The 16,440-nt window shown below is 34.4% G+C and overlaps 1 protein-coding gene across 9 annotated transcripts in view; it reads right to left on the bottom strand.

The window, feature by feature from the left end:
- The window catches only part of MEMO1 (mediator of cell motility 1), an 83,029-nt gene that overhangs the window by 11,546 nt on the left and 55,043 nt on the right, over positions 1 to 16,440 (bottom strand). For 5 of the 9 annotated variants that reach the window (XM_014533193.1, XM_014533190.1, XM_014533189.1 and 2 more), the window contains 2 exons: positions 9,271 to 9,413; positions 426 to 502 (listed from right to left, as the gene is read on the bottom strand). In XM_014533193.1, the coding sequence (XP_014388679.1) occupies positions 426 to 502; positions 9,271 to 9,413 (220 nt within the window). Of the gene's footprint in view, positions 1 to 424; positions 503 to 3,668; positions 3,968 to 9,270; positions 9,414 to 16,440 lie in introns of those variants that run through there. The other 4 variants (XM_014533192.1, XM_014533191.1, XR_001360589.1 and 1 more) reach the window with 3 other exon arrangements.

The following is a 16,440-nucleotide window of genomic DNA, read 5'->3' as shown; positions in this document are numbered from 1 at the left end:
TAGGCTCCAATCAGGGCAGCCTGGCGGGACCCCACCCGAGCACGAATTCGTGCACTGAGCCTCTAGTTAATAATAAAAAAAACTAAGAATTTGCTGTTTTTTTCCACTTAACAGTAAATATTGGCATTAGTTCCCGGTGTCCCTAAAACTAACACATTCCCCCAAATAATATCAAAAATCCGTATCTAATTATTCTTAAGTTGTCTCATTAATCAAATAAAATTAAGATGAAGTTAATTTCCACTAATAGGACAGGGATTTTTTTTATAATCAATATTGATATGATTACAAACTATAATTTGCACACTTAAAGATAAAGAATTATTAGTCCATTGTTTCAACATATTAAGTCTTGAATCACTAATCTGAAATTAATTAAAGAAAAAAATCTTAGAGCATTAAAACCCCACACCTGAAAGACTTACCATTTTATCTAGATGTTCAATGGATCTATAAATCTCCCCCTGGGATTCATCATAGTAACTGTAACGGAACCTTTGACCTTGAAACAAATATCATGTACAAAATAAAATAGGGAAAAATTAGAAGCTAAAAAGAACGCAATCGCTTACCAAATAATTTCAGTTCTCAAGGAAGGCAAAGCACAGCTTAAGCCTCTGAGAAAATCATTCCCAAGAGCCCTTGGTATATAAAAATAAAAGGCATATTTGGGAAGGTAGTAAAGAAATTATATAGCACCAGTGTTTTATAATGTTAAAACTATTTCAAATTGTAAAACCTTATAGCAATACAAAAGACTAAGGAAACAAAACAGCTTAAAAGTTAGAAGCATTGTTAAATATATTATATCAGTCTAAAATGGAGAGTAAACCCAAAGAGTATGATGCAAGAAATTTTGGTTTAAGAAAACTCTCAATGTAACAAGTCAATGAAAGCTTAGCTTTTGCTGTACAAATGAAAGATTTGATCTCTATTACAGAAAAAAAAATAAAGTGTAGATCAGAGATACATGTGGTTTGTGTGGTTTGTATTACCTCAAAAAATTTTATCTCATTTTCGCAAAACTTTCTACTTGGAAAAGGATCAATACAAGTGCCTTAAAATAGAATTCACAACACAACAGTCCTAATCTGACAATAAGATCTCAATAAGGGTGCAAGCACAGAACATTCGATGTTTAGCCATTCTCCAGAGGGTAACATAGAAGAAGCTCAAAAAGAAGACAGAAAACGAAAGACTGAGGAGATAAACTTTGCTTCCTACTAAAGTCAGAAGAAAACCTAAAACAATGTGTTCTAAACCCACATAATTGTGGAGTATTATTATACTGATTATGTTGCATCTAAATCTTTATTTCAGCAACACTCTTATTTCCAAGAACTCATTACTTTTCTATTTCTTTATTTTAAAAGATTTACCGAAATGCATTTTGGAAAATATCACAGCACACCAATCATGTATGCACACACTATGTGTCTTGTGCTTCATTTTCAGATCAAGTTCACATATCCAATTATTATTCTCACACCTGAGAAGACAGATTTCTTAGACTGGATAATTAAGATTTTTAAGTTTTCTGTTTATCTTGCTAAAAAATATCATGTTATAAATAATGAACGGTGCAAAATTATAAAACCCTTTTGATGTCTTTTTTTGAAAAGCCAGACATCACATTTCTTAAAACTTAATTGTTGATGCTGATCATCTTTAATGGTCACATCTCTACACTATATATATTTCCTTAACTGTCACATTTTAACTTTTCATATACATTGCTATGTACAAGTATTCAATGTGGCAGTTTATTTTCCCCCAAGAGCCATTATTAAATCAATATTGCATCTTACATGATATCCTAGAATCAAGCAACAGGTTCTGAGACAATTGTCTGCTTTCTGAATATAAAAACCTATTTGTAAGCACAGATCCACTATAGATCTTGCACTGAAAAAGTTCTTAGACAGTGACAGTTCATCACTCAATGCACCTATATTAAGTAATTCATCAGACATTTCTATCAAAATTTAAAAGTATAGATTTTTTTGTCTTTAAAGAATTTATGTATTTCCTTCTATGAATAATGAAAATTATATAATTTACCCCATTTTTCCTCTTTGCCAAGTGACTGTCAGAAGATTCAAAGACAAATCTACAATCTGCCATAATAATTTATTGATTCAAATCAGTGGTATTAAACGTCCACTTCAATTTCAAGTTCTTTTGACAAAGCTGCCCAAAATCTTTGAGTGAACAATTAAATGAACAGTCTTAGACAAGGAAATTCTGAATCAATATCACTGTAGTAATATCCTTGTAAGAAATTAAGATGAATACTCTTGGAAGCTAAATCGCTTCAAGTATACACTAATGTGTTCTTTTTTCTTGCTTCTGGAGATAGCTACTAGTTTTAGCAGTCAATAATCCCTGTGACCAGGACATAACTGCCTTTTCTGAAAACCAGAGAAAAATTCACAAACTTTGTGATTGCCATTTGCTATTCAAAAGTCTGTTTTGCTTATTTCCAAGTTCAGAGATACTGTTTCAAATGGTAGAAGGTGGCCAAACTTGCCTTAATCCTAAGTGAAAAGTATAACTGTATTTTAAAATACTATCTTGTCCATTTTATCATTTTAAAGGTAAGTTTCACTTAAAAACTTCTTCTGAAGTAAAAGTATATAAAATGTTTGAAACTTTAAAATATTAAATCAACATGTAATTTAATAAGACAAAATACACAGAAAATCAATGAGTAAATGTTTAATATTTTGCTACTCTTTAGTAGCCACCTTGCATTTAGTAGTTGAAGAACTGATTAGAAATACTTGATGAGCTCTAACGAATCTATGTGTTAAGGAGCTAAATCCACACTACACATAGCTACTATATGGAAAAACGCTTACTTATGATAGCTCAAACTATCTCACAATAATTTTTTTAACACGTTAGGCGCCAAGCCTGTTTTGTCTTCCTTTCCGTTTCAGTCACCGGTGACTGCCATGGAGTTTAACATGTTAATTGTATATATTTAAATATTATTTCAGCGATTCATTCTGGTCAATATACATACAGACAGCATCTAATTTAAAGTGAATAACTGGCCCTGGTCAGTGTGGCTTAGTTGGTTGAGCACTATCTCATGCACCGAGTTGTCCCTGGTTCCATTCCTGGTCAGGGCACATGCCCAGTAAGGGGCATGCAGGAGGCAGCTGATCCATATTTCTCTCTCTCCCTCTCCCATCCTCTTTCTCTAAAATCAATAAAAACATATTAAAAACGTAAAATAACGTAAGTAATTGCCATTATCCTAGCCTGTGTGTGTGTATGAGCATGCACATGCTCATACACACTCAATTTTAGTTAAACATCACTTGGAACTTGAGTTCAAAAGGTATTTTTTGTTTCTAATTATTAAAAAATAAGTTTATCAAGATTTTATTTAATAAGAAATAAAAGAAATGACAACACTAGCACAATACCCTGATCATAAATGTACCTTTAATTAAATATTTATTGTTGACTTGTAATACATTATCATTTCATGTACCTCATGAGCAGACATATTTTGTTTTTACAATTCTGCTAACATTCAATAAAGCTTATCCCCCTAAACTGCACAAACACAGATGCCTATGCACCTGGAGGACTGGACTTGTGTCCTTTTATCAGTATGAATAAAGCATATCACATAGTAAGAGAAAATTACTTACCTGAAACTTATCCTTTCAGAAGGTACACTGGGAAAATGGATTCTTTGAGCCCCTGTTTCACCTCCAAGTATGAGCTTTCTAGCTTTAAGAGCCATTGGCACTGCCCCTAGGACAGCACAAGCTTTGCAACTCCCCTAGTGAGTATGTCAGTAGTTTCTTCAGGTGCCTTCCCTCAGTTCTTTTCAAATTCAAAAGATGAGAGAAAAAATAACCCAAGAAAAAAATCCTGTAAAGCAGAAACCTTACTCTTTGAGAGAAGGAGGGTAGCTCATTTGTGAATCCATTCCAGAGCACGCTTTCTGAGAAAAAGAAATACAGGTAAGTAATTTTCCCATCTCCAAAGGTGACTGGTGATTAATGAGTGGATTCACAGAGTGTGGAGAATAAGCTCCAGGGATGTCTGTTTAACACACAACAACCAACTAATGAGGACAAACAGAACAATGAATGGTACAAAAATCAATACTACTTTTTAAGTACTTCGAAACAAAAAATAAAAAAGTATCGAATACCTCAACATTAAACTATAAACTGGATTGTGGAATTAAACAATGAGCTTGTAAAGATGATCTAAAAGCCCTCAAAAGATCAGTCAATAAGAGACTTTCAGACATATGTCTAGTAAAAATTATACTGTTATACATTCACTTAATCACTTTATGTTTATATGTTAAAATATTTTAGTTAACTCTCAGAACCTGTGTGGTAGATAAGGACCTAAAACTGGGGACATTCATAATCGAAATCATTATCAAAGAAAAAATGTATTTCACAAAGGAATTATATTCTGAGTAGCATCAAATAAGATAATCATTTTTATAAACAAAATACTTAGTCCTTTCATTCTGAAATCTTAGTTATTATGTAAAAGTATTAACCTTCTCTCAAACTTGCAAAAGATCAAAAACCTAAATATGTGAAATCAGTTATGTATAAATATCAAAGCTAGAGTAGGTACGTCAGGAATTAGCTAACTTACACCCAAACTAAATAAAATATTTATAAAATAGTAATGCCCTCATAACCCAAGAGACTAACAGAAAGGAAGAAGAGTATGCATAAATAATCACTTTTTATACATATTAATGTAGAAATCTGAATAAAGATATACATATTTAAGAGAATACCATTTTTAATAGGTGTCACATATTTATGAAAAAGAAATTATGTAAACCTAGACAAATATAAGAAATTATATAAATGTAGACAAATAAAAATCCAAAATTGCTAAAGTGAGAGAAGTAAACTTTATTCATACTTTAACAAAATAATATAATTTATCAGTAATATTTAACAAATAAATCTATTGAAAATGATTTGTATTTAAAACAATCATTAAAGGAAAATTAAATAAAAGCATGGATCCACTTTCAAATAATCCATTTTTCTTAGTTCCAGTTTCACTTAGAAACTTCTTTAAAGTTAACTGAAGAGCTGCCCTAACCGGTTTGGCTCAGTGGATAGAGCATCGGCCTGTGGACTGAAGGGTCCCAGGTTTGATTCCAGTCAAGGGCATGTACCTTGGTTGCGGGCACATCCCCAGTGGAGGGTGTGCAAAAGGCAGCTGATCAATGTTTCTCTCTCATCGGTGTTCCTAACTCTCTATCCCTCTCCCTTCCTCTCTGTAAAAAATCAATAAAATATATTTTTTTAAAAATAACCTTAACTGAAAATTTTGTTAATGAAAGCTGGTAATAATCCAAATTTGGAAATAGATGCCGGACCAGAGTGACTCAGTGGTTGAGTGTTGACCTATGAACTGGGAGGTTATGGTTCGATTCCTGGTCAGGGCACATGCTCAGGTTGGAGCTCCATCCCCGGTGGGGGGGGTGTAGGAGGCAACCAATCGATTCATATTCTCTCCCTCTCTCTCTCTCTCTCTCCCCCTCCCTCCCTAAAATCAATAAAAAATATTTATAAATAAATAAACAAACAAACAAATAAATAAATAAAATTGGAAAAAGAAATTTCAGGAAGGTCAGGAAAACACAAATATTAACAGTATATATGGGGAAGAGTAAAAATGAAACTTAGGAAAATGAAATGAAAATTCTACTAATCACATAAACTAAAATTGGTTCAGGCAAAATTCTCTTTATATGGAGCCATCCTATAGAATGTGGAACTTACTAAGTACACAATGTATGGGGACAACATCATTTAACCAAATACTGGTAGCAAATGTCCTTTCACTTATGTCACTCTTCCTGAAAGTTAACAGGAAAGATGAAAAGGGGTGGGACTTTATAAGCATTATGAGGAAAACATCATTCTATTGGGCTAATAAGAAAAAAGACAGGAGTTGAAATGCAGGGGTTTTTCAGGGGAATTCAAATGAGGGCATAGAAAGAAGGGGCACAACAAAATCTAGGTTCCCCCTCTCTCTTTAGCTCATCTCACCCAAGAAGAAAACTTGAGTATTTTAGTCTTTGTACTTTTTATCTCTCTAATATCTCTTTCAAGTCTGAATAAAGCTAAATGGGATCTGAAATATGAGCATCTTTAAAGCAAAATACACTTTAAAAAAAGGCAGTCACCCCAGTCAGTGTGGCTCAGTGGTTGAGCATCGACCTATGAACCAGGAGGCTACGGCTCGATTCCCGGTCAGGGCACATGCCCAGGTTGTGGGCTTGATCCCCAGTAGGGGCTGTGCAGAAGGCAGCCGATCAATGATTCTCTCCCATCATTGATATTTCCATCTCTCTCTCCCTCTCCCTTCCTCTTTGAAATCAATTTTTTAAAAAAATTTTTAAAGAAAGTCATTCATGTAAATGGACACTGGCTAACAAAAAAATTCAAGGCAAAATTCTTCCAACTATATCTAAGTCTCCCAACTGTCTCTATCACCAAGTTTCTCATCACTTTATTCTTCACAGAAACTGGACAATATATAAGGAAAAGTGACTAGAAATGAAAAATGTCATTGTCAGTACTTTAATATATTATTCTACAAAAACAAAACAAAAAATCTGCTATATATGAGTAATTTTATTAACTGTACCATAATCAATTAAGTTATTTTTGTTTAAAAACACAAAACACAGCTATCTAGAAATGTGGAATGTGTCAAGAGCCTAACAAGAAAAATTTTTAAATCTCTACTTGAGGGACTGAATGCTTCCTGTTGACATTGCTTTGACATGTTAAAATCAAACTGTATAGTATATTTTTAAAAAGAAGAAGAAATCACTATGTATTATCTTCATGAGAAAAAGCTAAATTTTTGAGGTGGGACTATAGCACTCATTAATTTAGTAAAAATGACTATGCCACTAAAGCATGAATTTGAGAAATATGAAACCATTTCTAAGACAGTTTGACCCACAACCAGCCAATGATTCCTATTACTTCAACAGGCATGTTAAATATAAAATAAATCTTACTTTACAAGAATAACAGTTACTATTACTATTGTAGAAAGGAGACTACCAATTTTGGAACAGTATCCGTGCAACACCTTCAACTTATCCCCAAACCTCAATCAAATTTCCGAATTAGAGTTAGTACAGTGTTCTCCCTAAGCACACAGTAAGCACTTAATGAATATAGTTAGTGATAGTAACACTGAAAAAACAAACAACTGGAAAAGTTATTTTTACTTAACCACCAGATGTAAATATAAGTGTATTTTAGTCTCTGTTTAGTTTTCCATAGCTAACATATCACCAGAAAATCCTATCTTACAATTTAAATACCAAAGTTTTCAAGAAATAAGGAGATCAAATGACCTAAATAATTTTCTAAGATATAGGTAAAATGTAAAACAAAGTTCATTTTTCTCTCAACACTGTACTTAAATACAGTAGTGCAGTAGGGTTTGTTTACTTTCTAATGTATTAATGAGGTAAAAAGGATGATGCCACAGAAAAGCAAACATGAAGGTGTCCACTGATGTTTATGTGCATTTTATTGTGGTTGCACATGGTGCCAACCTAGAAGAGCTTAGACTGAAAAACTGTATCACGAGAACCAATTATTTAAATCATAGAGTGATTTGAAGTGAATCACAAGAGCCTTAAAAGTGAAGGAAGAGGGAGCACATGCTTCAAGAAATCTTAAAACATTATTACCAATGCAAATTTACAATACTAAAGAAAAATAGCCCTTTTTTCAATATGACATACCTTACTTTTTAAGATAAACTATTACTAAACTTCAGAATTCTCAAGAAACTCTTTTGAAACATTTCCCTAGTCCTCAGATGTAACTAATATATCCATAAAAATAACTTCTGCCAAAGGTAGCCAAAGGAACTTGTTATTAAAGAACCCTGAGAGCTTCTGAGGACGTTTGTAAAGTAGCACAGCTACCTGCATGCCCTAAACCAGGACTTTCAACCTCAGCACTACTAATATTGTGGGCAGGATCATTCTTTGAGGTAGGGAGCTTTCCTGTGCATTATAGGATGTTTATTTAGAAGCTTCCCTGAACTATTTTCACTAGATGTCAATAGCATCCCCAGCTCCCACCCCACCCCAGTTGTGATGATCAAAAAAAATGTCTCTAGACATTTCCAAACGCCCCCAGGAGTAATCCCCAGTTGAGAAATTAACGCCTTAAACAAAAATACCATTAGGAAGGATGGTTCTCTTGAACTGAAATCTCAAGGCCATTCATAGCACAAAGTAAGAGAAGAAAATACCAGCCTAAATAGGCCAGATAAATGTTGAATCAACACTGGCAATCAATGGCTAAGATGTGAAAAGCCAGGGCTCCCTGTATCTCATTGAGGATGTTTTTCTTGCCATTCTAGCAGTCTACCTTAAAATTTCTGGTCATGTGCCTTATGTTTTCTCTATAACCAAAGAAATATCTGAAGGATGAACAGATACTGGCACCCCTAAACCAATGAACACATAAGCTAAGAGATGTCCTACAGGAACAGAATTCAGAAACATTCTGGAACAGTAAATGAGAGCAAATGTTGTCCCAAGAATGTGAAAAATCAACATTTACTGAAAGAGGCACCTACAAATGTCTCACTTTCTTTATGATCTATTCACTGTGAAGCTTCCTTATTCTTTTAAGTGGCAATCATAACAAAAATCACATAGGAGTCCTTACCAATGAAGACCACAGTGCTAATAGCCAACGTGTTACAATCGTTGGAGGTTAGCTCTAAACTGATGGCAATTATGGGCAAAAATTAAGCATCAAAGGAGAAAAAGAAAGAAAAAAGACCAATTACAAAACAGGAAATGTGGAAAAGGACTGCCAGCGCACACAGTGCTCTTCTATGTTCTAAAAAAGAAAATTAGTTTTATCCACCAAAACACCAATTTCGGGCATCTACCACACAACTCTACCTGGAAATGGGGTTAAAAGATCTTAACTCCCACTAGTGTTAAGTGTCTAAGCAAGGATGCCCTCACACTGTGAATCCAATTATACCAGTCGCCTTTGGAAATGTATCCATAATCCACTATTATAATCTGATCCTTTTTAAATGACCAACAGACTTTTTATTCACTTTTAAACATTGCTGCAAAAGGTAAAACTTTCCAAGGAAAGTGATAAAGAACTGAAAATCAGAGCTTATAATGAAAAGATACCTTTAACCACAGTATATAATAGCTATCATAGGTTAAAATCTAGAACTTACCCCAATGGCAGAAATCAGAAGAAACCACAAAGAGATTACTAGGATCCGCTAGATATTTACTGAAGAGTTTTCCGAATTCCTGTTCTTTTGACTCACTCAGAGCTCCAACCAGTACAGGAATAATGGTAAACTCATCCTTATGGCTTAAAGAAAACAGAAAAAAAAAGTCACTTGAGAAGTATAAGAATAAGAATAAAAATAGTTTCCAATGTGTTTGCACTAAAAAGTGGAACATATATTAGTAGTAGTAAAGATAATACACGTATTGTTGAATTCTTAAAATCTATAAATTAAATGTTTAAAGAAGACCATTTAAAAATGAGAGATACAAAAAATGAGGTACAGAATACTCAAAATATCCATTTAAATTACAGAAATGTACAATACTTCTTTAGGTAACCAAAGCTATTTTACTACCAGGTAGAATAACATCCTCAAAAATAAAAATAAACCCATCAGACCATCACCAACTCAAGTCTTCTCAACTACACATCAAAGCTGGAATCATCTGCCCAATACTTCCACAATTTTAAAAGAACATTAAACTCTTCCTCACCTATTTTAGTCCTTTCCTATTATTAATACCACCATTTCTAACATTTGTTCCATAAACCTGTCAAGTGAGGCCTACAACACTTAATATTGGCTCCCATACGATTCCCCAATTACACTTATACCTATACTAATAAACAGAAACAAGACAGTCTGAAAATACAACTCAATTCTACTGGCATCTAGGGTGACCACAGATTCCAAGAAGCAGGTTTTAATTTCTAACAGCGATAATAAAACACCACACTCACTCACAGTGTTTACAGCACAACCACAAATCCCCTTTTCACTCCACAGATTGACAGATTCATGGAAAAGGAACAGAGCAGATTAATAAAGAAGAACTATGATAGGCTATAGAAATAGATGTTTATCCAAAACCTTTTAAAATGTTCATTATAGTGAAATTTTACTTACATATATTCATTATTATTTATATTCTAAATGATCCCAGATTTGGAATTTTAGAAGCATGAATCATGTTTGTCTGACTTGTTCTGAACAGGATTTAAGAGGGTGGGGGATCACCATTATAATAATGCTCTTTAATATGAATAGTCTGACACTTTACTGATGTAGGACAAATAAAATTCATAAAAGCTCTTTAAAATACTAAGTTTAAGTATTCCCAAAATAAATGTTATTCCAGCTTCATAAAGCTAAATTCAGGGCACCCAAGCGCCTCCCCCATCATAAAGGCGCCCTTACCCTTGTCAATTGCGAAATAAACAGATCTTACAGATCTCCAGTCCCTCTGCAATGCAGGGGCTTCTTGGGCAGAATCTGCATCTATGGAGTAAGGAAAAAGAGGAAGCTGGCAGAGGAAGCTGCCATGGGCTCTTTCTCTATTACCAATTTGCTTAAAAACTGCGTGAGTGAACAGGGGCTCTTCAATAAGTAAAGAACTATCATTTCAAAGAAAAGAACTGAGCTCTAGTGAAAATTCAAGATTATTATAACTTGTTCTGTTCTAACTTCAAGTATCACCTACATAAATAAATATACCAAGAAAATCAAAGAGTTTGCAAGTAATTACGACATGGTAGGAAAGCAGTTATATAGACTATAAAAAACAAGAAGTCAGAAGAAATGAGTTCAAGTATTATCTATATGGCATGCAAATGTTGAGAGCGTGGCCAAATTACTAACCTAAAAATGTCCTTATCTGTAAAATGATCATAATTCTAATACTAATTTCATAAAACTGTGACAAAGTGAGGAATACTATAAAAGTGCTGTGTCAACAACAGTTGGCTCACTCTGCAGAAACAACACATGTCTACCTTCCACAAGAGCCACCAAAACATTCAATTAACCAGTTTGAGCTCACAAATCTATCTATAGAGGTAAAAGACTCATGCTACTTAGAAATCTAAGCCTTGAATCAAGATTCATCCATCCACCTCTCTTTTTCTTTCCCTTTTTAAACAATTATATGTTGTTCTCTATTCCCCCAAAGCATGAATTAGAGGAAAGAGCATTTGTCTTTGATATATAATATTCCCAGGTTTTAGAATCAATTTGTGAAGTTGGTCTTCCCTAGTAAAGGAGTACAAAAAACAACTTGTAATATAAAACTGAATAAACTGTCAAAGACAACCATTTTGTGCTCTAGAGATCAAAGGCAAGAAACAATATTAGAGTTTATTCATTAAAAAAAACAAAACTGAATTTCTTGAGAAGAATAGTGGAAGCCTGGCACCTTAGGAGGAGCAGTCCCCATCCCTCTGCTCTACTCCACAAACATGGCAGTTCTGTTGGCAGTGAGAACTGGCAGTGGTGTTAGGCCGGTGGAAAGAGTCAATAAAAATATTTTTCAATATATAAAATATGTATTTTTTTAAAAAGAAAATAAACTGTTTTGCATACTTACATCTGTAAGCCTACTTTTACCCTAACCTGTATATGGGTGAGAGATAAGTTTATTTTATGTGTGATCATTTTACAGCTTGAGCAGTATGTCCATGCTCACCAAATAGTACACATTAGAAAAGAGCATTTTGTTGCATGTCAGTTATAAATATACCTAAATAAAGCCTTAAAAAATGCTTCCAAATAAAGACCTCGATATCCCTGCCTTGTTAGAAAAGTAAAATGTCAACCCTATATGGGCTCTACCAACCTCGCCAGTTCAGCAACCTCATTGGTACTTGAGTTCTGGCTAGGAAAAGAATTCAAAGCCAAGACTCAAACTCTAAGAGAAAGTTTATTTAGAAAGTCACAGCGGTAGAAGTGAGCCGTAGAGGAAATGGGCTCAGGAAACAAGTTACAGAGACAAAAGAAGGGCCCTTGGAACTTAGGAGAGAAAAGGGAAAAGGTAGCATGCCTGGGGGGGAAGAGGTAGCCAGTGTTTTTATTTAATTAGCGGTACATAATTTAAATCTTAAAAGTGATGACATTTTTAACTAGATGAAGTACTGTACTCAAATAGTTATTTGCTTATTCTTCCTCTGGAATTTGGATATTTGTCCCCTGAAAAACATTAATATGAGAATTTTTTCCTCTATACAAATTCTTCCAATTTCCTAAAGATTTTAGAAGCAGTCCAGAGAATTAAACAAATCATAACAAATCCAGGAAGACGACAATTTATCCTTATCCCTAAAGGTGCTAAAGCTGTTGCTACTGAAGCATCCATCTTATATAAAAACTGCTGTTTAAAATTTTAACCCTGCTATTTCTGGCTTCTGTAAATGCTTGCTGGGTTAAATAATAAGGAAAATAAAACTACTCCTATTTCAGAGAGGTCATTAAACCTTCTCCAGATGAAGTTATCAGTGCTGGCGTCAGGCCAAGCCTTTGGTCGAAGTCACAAACGCCAGCACATAGGGGCTCTTTAAGAATTTGCAAAGGGGACCGGAACAGAACCCCATATTTGGGAGACAAAGTGGGTAAGATGTTATAAATACAGGAAACTTCCTATGTGATTTCGTCCAGAATTTGAGAGACATTTTCCTCTGGGCCCGCGCGTAATAATAATAAATGTAACTCCATCTCTCTAAGTGTTGCTTGGTTCTTCTCCGGTTTTTCTGTAACATTATAATAGTACGATTATATTATTTATTCTCCTTTCCTCTTTTAGATAGAAAATAATCATAGAGGGGAAAAAAGGATAAAACATATGGAGATAAAAAATAAATGCCTTACACTAACTTTTATTCATCCTATTCATGGTCATAGAAACTGAAACTGTTCCATTACAACAAACAAAAATGTTTTAGCTATATTCTAGAGATCCTCTATGCCCTATAATTCTAAATAATCTCTTACTGATGTGCAGGTAATACTCAAAACATATATAAAAAAGGAAAACTCAGAAACATAAAGAAAATACACATTTGTTCTAAAATCTCAGTAAATAACAACAAAAAATACTTAACTGCAAGACATATGCAGAAATACACAAATAACCATGAGTATAAAAGTCAGAGTAAGAGCCCTAGCTGGCTTGGCTCAGTGGATAGAGCGTCAGCCTGCAGACTGAAGGGTCCCAGGTTCGATTCCGGCCAAGGGCACATGCCTGGGTTGTGGGCTCGATCCCCAGTAGGGGATGTGCAGGAGGCAGCCAATCAATGATTCTCTCTCATCATTGATGTTTCTATCTCTCGATCCTTCTCCCTTCCTCTCTGAAATCAATAAAGAAATATATTTAAAAATATATTTAAAAGTAAGAGTAAGAACACATTTGAAAATGGCACTGAGGTAGAAAAATCTCAGACTTCTTTCTATGTCCAGAGACAAGCCATTCCCCTCTGTTAAAGATGACCTATTCAAGAACACATCTTACTTTTCTCTGGCATTTCCAATATCTGAAGACTTAATTGAGGCCACAATCAAAAAGGAAAGTAAAATCTTTAGACCTAGTACAAACCTAAGCTATAATAAGGGTTAGGGTGGCATGTAAGTGAATCAAAAAATCAGAAAGTTGGAATAGCAATATGGCAGCCTGGAATTGGGAAAGAGGAGTGGGAATTCTGCAGGTCTGCTGTACAATCTTCAGAAGGGCCTGCTTGTAAGACTGTCCTTGGTGACATCTGGGAACTTGACTTTTACAATGTTCCTTATGTGATTAAGGCTGCTTTATCCCCATGGGACACTTTACCAGACTGCCTAGATTGTTTATAAAAATGTCATTATAGCTAACACCTGCTTTCCTTCTGGGAGACTGGAATTTCAGTAGTTGTGCCTAGTTATGCTGGCAGTGAGAGTCTACATAACCAGCTCCTGATAAAAAAACCTGGATTTAAAAATAAAATAAAACCTGATTTTAAATCTTTTTACCAAAATATTATTGAATGTTTTAAAGAGACAGAGAAAGGGAGAGGGAGACAGAGAGAGAAACATCAATCGGCTGCTTCCTGCAGGCCCACCACAGGGGATCGAGCCTGCAACTGGGGCATGGGCCCTGACTAGAAATCAAACCTGCAACCTCTTGGTGCATGGGACAAGGCCCAACCTACTGAGCCACATCAGCCAGGAATGGTTTTGAATCTTAAAAGCAGCTTGCCTGGCCAGAAACATTATACACATGTTACACCGCAGGAGAAAGCACATTCCATTTGGCCCACCCCTATGAAAGGGAGGAACTTTGGAAGCCTGCACCTGGCTTCCTCCAGATTCTGCCTAATGTGTCTTTTTCCCTTGATGGTCCTGCTGTGTGTATCTTTTCTAATAAACCATAGTCAGGAATACAACTGCGAATCAGTCCAGTGAGTCTTCAAATGTGAGGCTGGTTGTAGAACTCTCGAAACAGGTGTTAAAGGCAAAATGAAATAAAGGAATCATAATGACAAGCATTTTAGGGAGCCCTATAAAAAGAATTTCTCTCATTTTTTCCTCAATCAAATTCACTTTCAAACCACAGTTACATATATCCAGACTTTATGCAGAATACTTTCACTGTCAAAGAACAAACTAAAAAGATCTATTAAACATCAGGCAGAGCTAAAGAACTGGGGAGAGAAAAGAGAGGGGATAAGGTAAGCTGGCTGTCAACGACAACTAAAGTTAACATTTAAATTATTAAAAATCTTTACTGTTTGATCTGTTAAGTGAATCTAATGAGACTCTCAAAATTAATCTCAAAGGCTGAATCTTTCTGAATTTTCATTTGAGTAGGAATACTGATAAAGATTTTACAAGGGCAGGCTTATTTCAGGTACTTGAGAGCCATGCTAAACTCTATTTTGTAAACTCAACTATTTGAAGTCAAAAACAAAACAAAACACACACAAAAAATACCCTATCATGAATTGGCCAAGTTTATTAGAGAAATTCAGTATTTTGTTAGAAGCAAGTCAATATTTCCATATCTTATGTTCTCTTAAATGTATACCTACTGCTTGCTGGCTTTACTTTCTCTGATAATGGCATGCTATTAAACCTTAAACTTTTGCATTTTCTTAAAATCATCTTACTCCCCCACATATAAACATTTACCAAGTTTTATTGGTTCTAACCTTTAAATGTCTCCCATAACCTGCTCACTTTCCTACCCCTACCCCATTCACATCTTCCTTAGTTCAAAGCAACCCTGGTTTCTTTACTAAACTATTTCTATCCATCTCTTCCAACTCTATTCCATCCTTCACACCATCAAGTAGTAATAGGTTCTAATCATCTCCCTCCTCCCTTTGCTAAGAAACTTTAACTATGTCTGTAACTAGCACTAAGGCTATCTTGGATTTTCTAGTCTATTCCAGCCACCTTAGTCAACATTTTACAGCAAGGTGTTCCCTGCCAAACCTCCTGACCCAAAAATTGTGAGCAATAACATAGTTGTGATTTCAAGCCACTAAGTTTTGGAGTAATTTGTTACTTAGTAATGGACAGCTGATACAGGTGGTGAGTATGGGAAAGGCTACAAAGGGAAATTACACTTTGAAGTACTTAGAAAGTGGGTACTTTCTAAGAGTCAATCTTAGGGACCCTAACATAATCTGCGAGACAGGGAAGGTTTTCTTAAGAAGTGATACTTAACAGTGGTTATGTAATATTATTTAATAGAGGGGAAATTATGAACAAAAATTTTGCTTGTTGGTTTTAAGTTCCTATTTTTCTAAATTTTACACAATGCACATTTTACTTTTGAAATAATAACAAAAACGCTATTTTGTTAAAAAACCTCCTTAAGGATATTACTGGCAGCTTATTGGTTCTATTGTATTAAAATCTATTAAGTTTAAAATATCTGTTTTCTAATGACAAAATGTGCAAACATTTCAGCAAAGAACAAAAAATTTCTATTATCCTATATAGTTGAAGAATGGAACATTTCAATTATACTAACATTCCAAGAAATAAACATCACATATTGCTTTAACAATTTCTGAAGAATTATAATGTATTAAAACACAATTAACCTAAAATTAAACTGCTTATAATTTAATCACAATGATTTTTAGAAACTTCTCCAGATTTATGAAGGTCCTCATAGTTATCCTTGTGAACAGATTATCAGTAACATAAGACCGAGAGAAGTAAGTAATACTCCGATAACAAAATTAAGAGTGGAAATGATCCAGAAAGACTGCAATAATGGACTAAAACCAACAAGACAAAATTACACATAAGTAATGAGGAGATAAAATATATATATATATATATATATATGTATGG

This window comes from Myotis brandtii, unplaced genomic scaffold, assembly GCF_000412655.1.
Source record: "Myotis brandtii unplaced genomic scaffold, ASM41265v1 scaffold953, whole genome shotgun sequence".
Classification (NCBI taxonomy): domain Eukaryota; kingdom Metazoa; phylum Chordata; class Mammalia; order Chiroptera; family Vespertilionidae; genus Myotis; species Myotis brandtii.
Note: the sequence above shows the minus strand (reverse complement) of the source record. Positions and strands in the feature narration are given on the sequence as shown.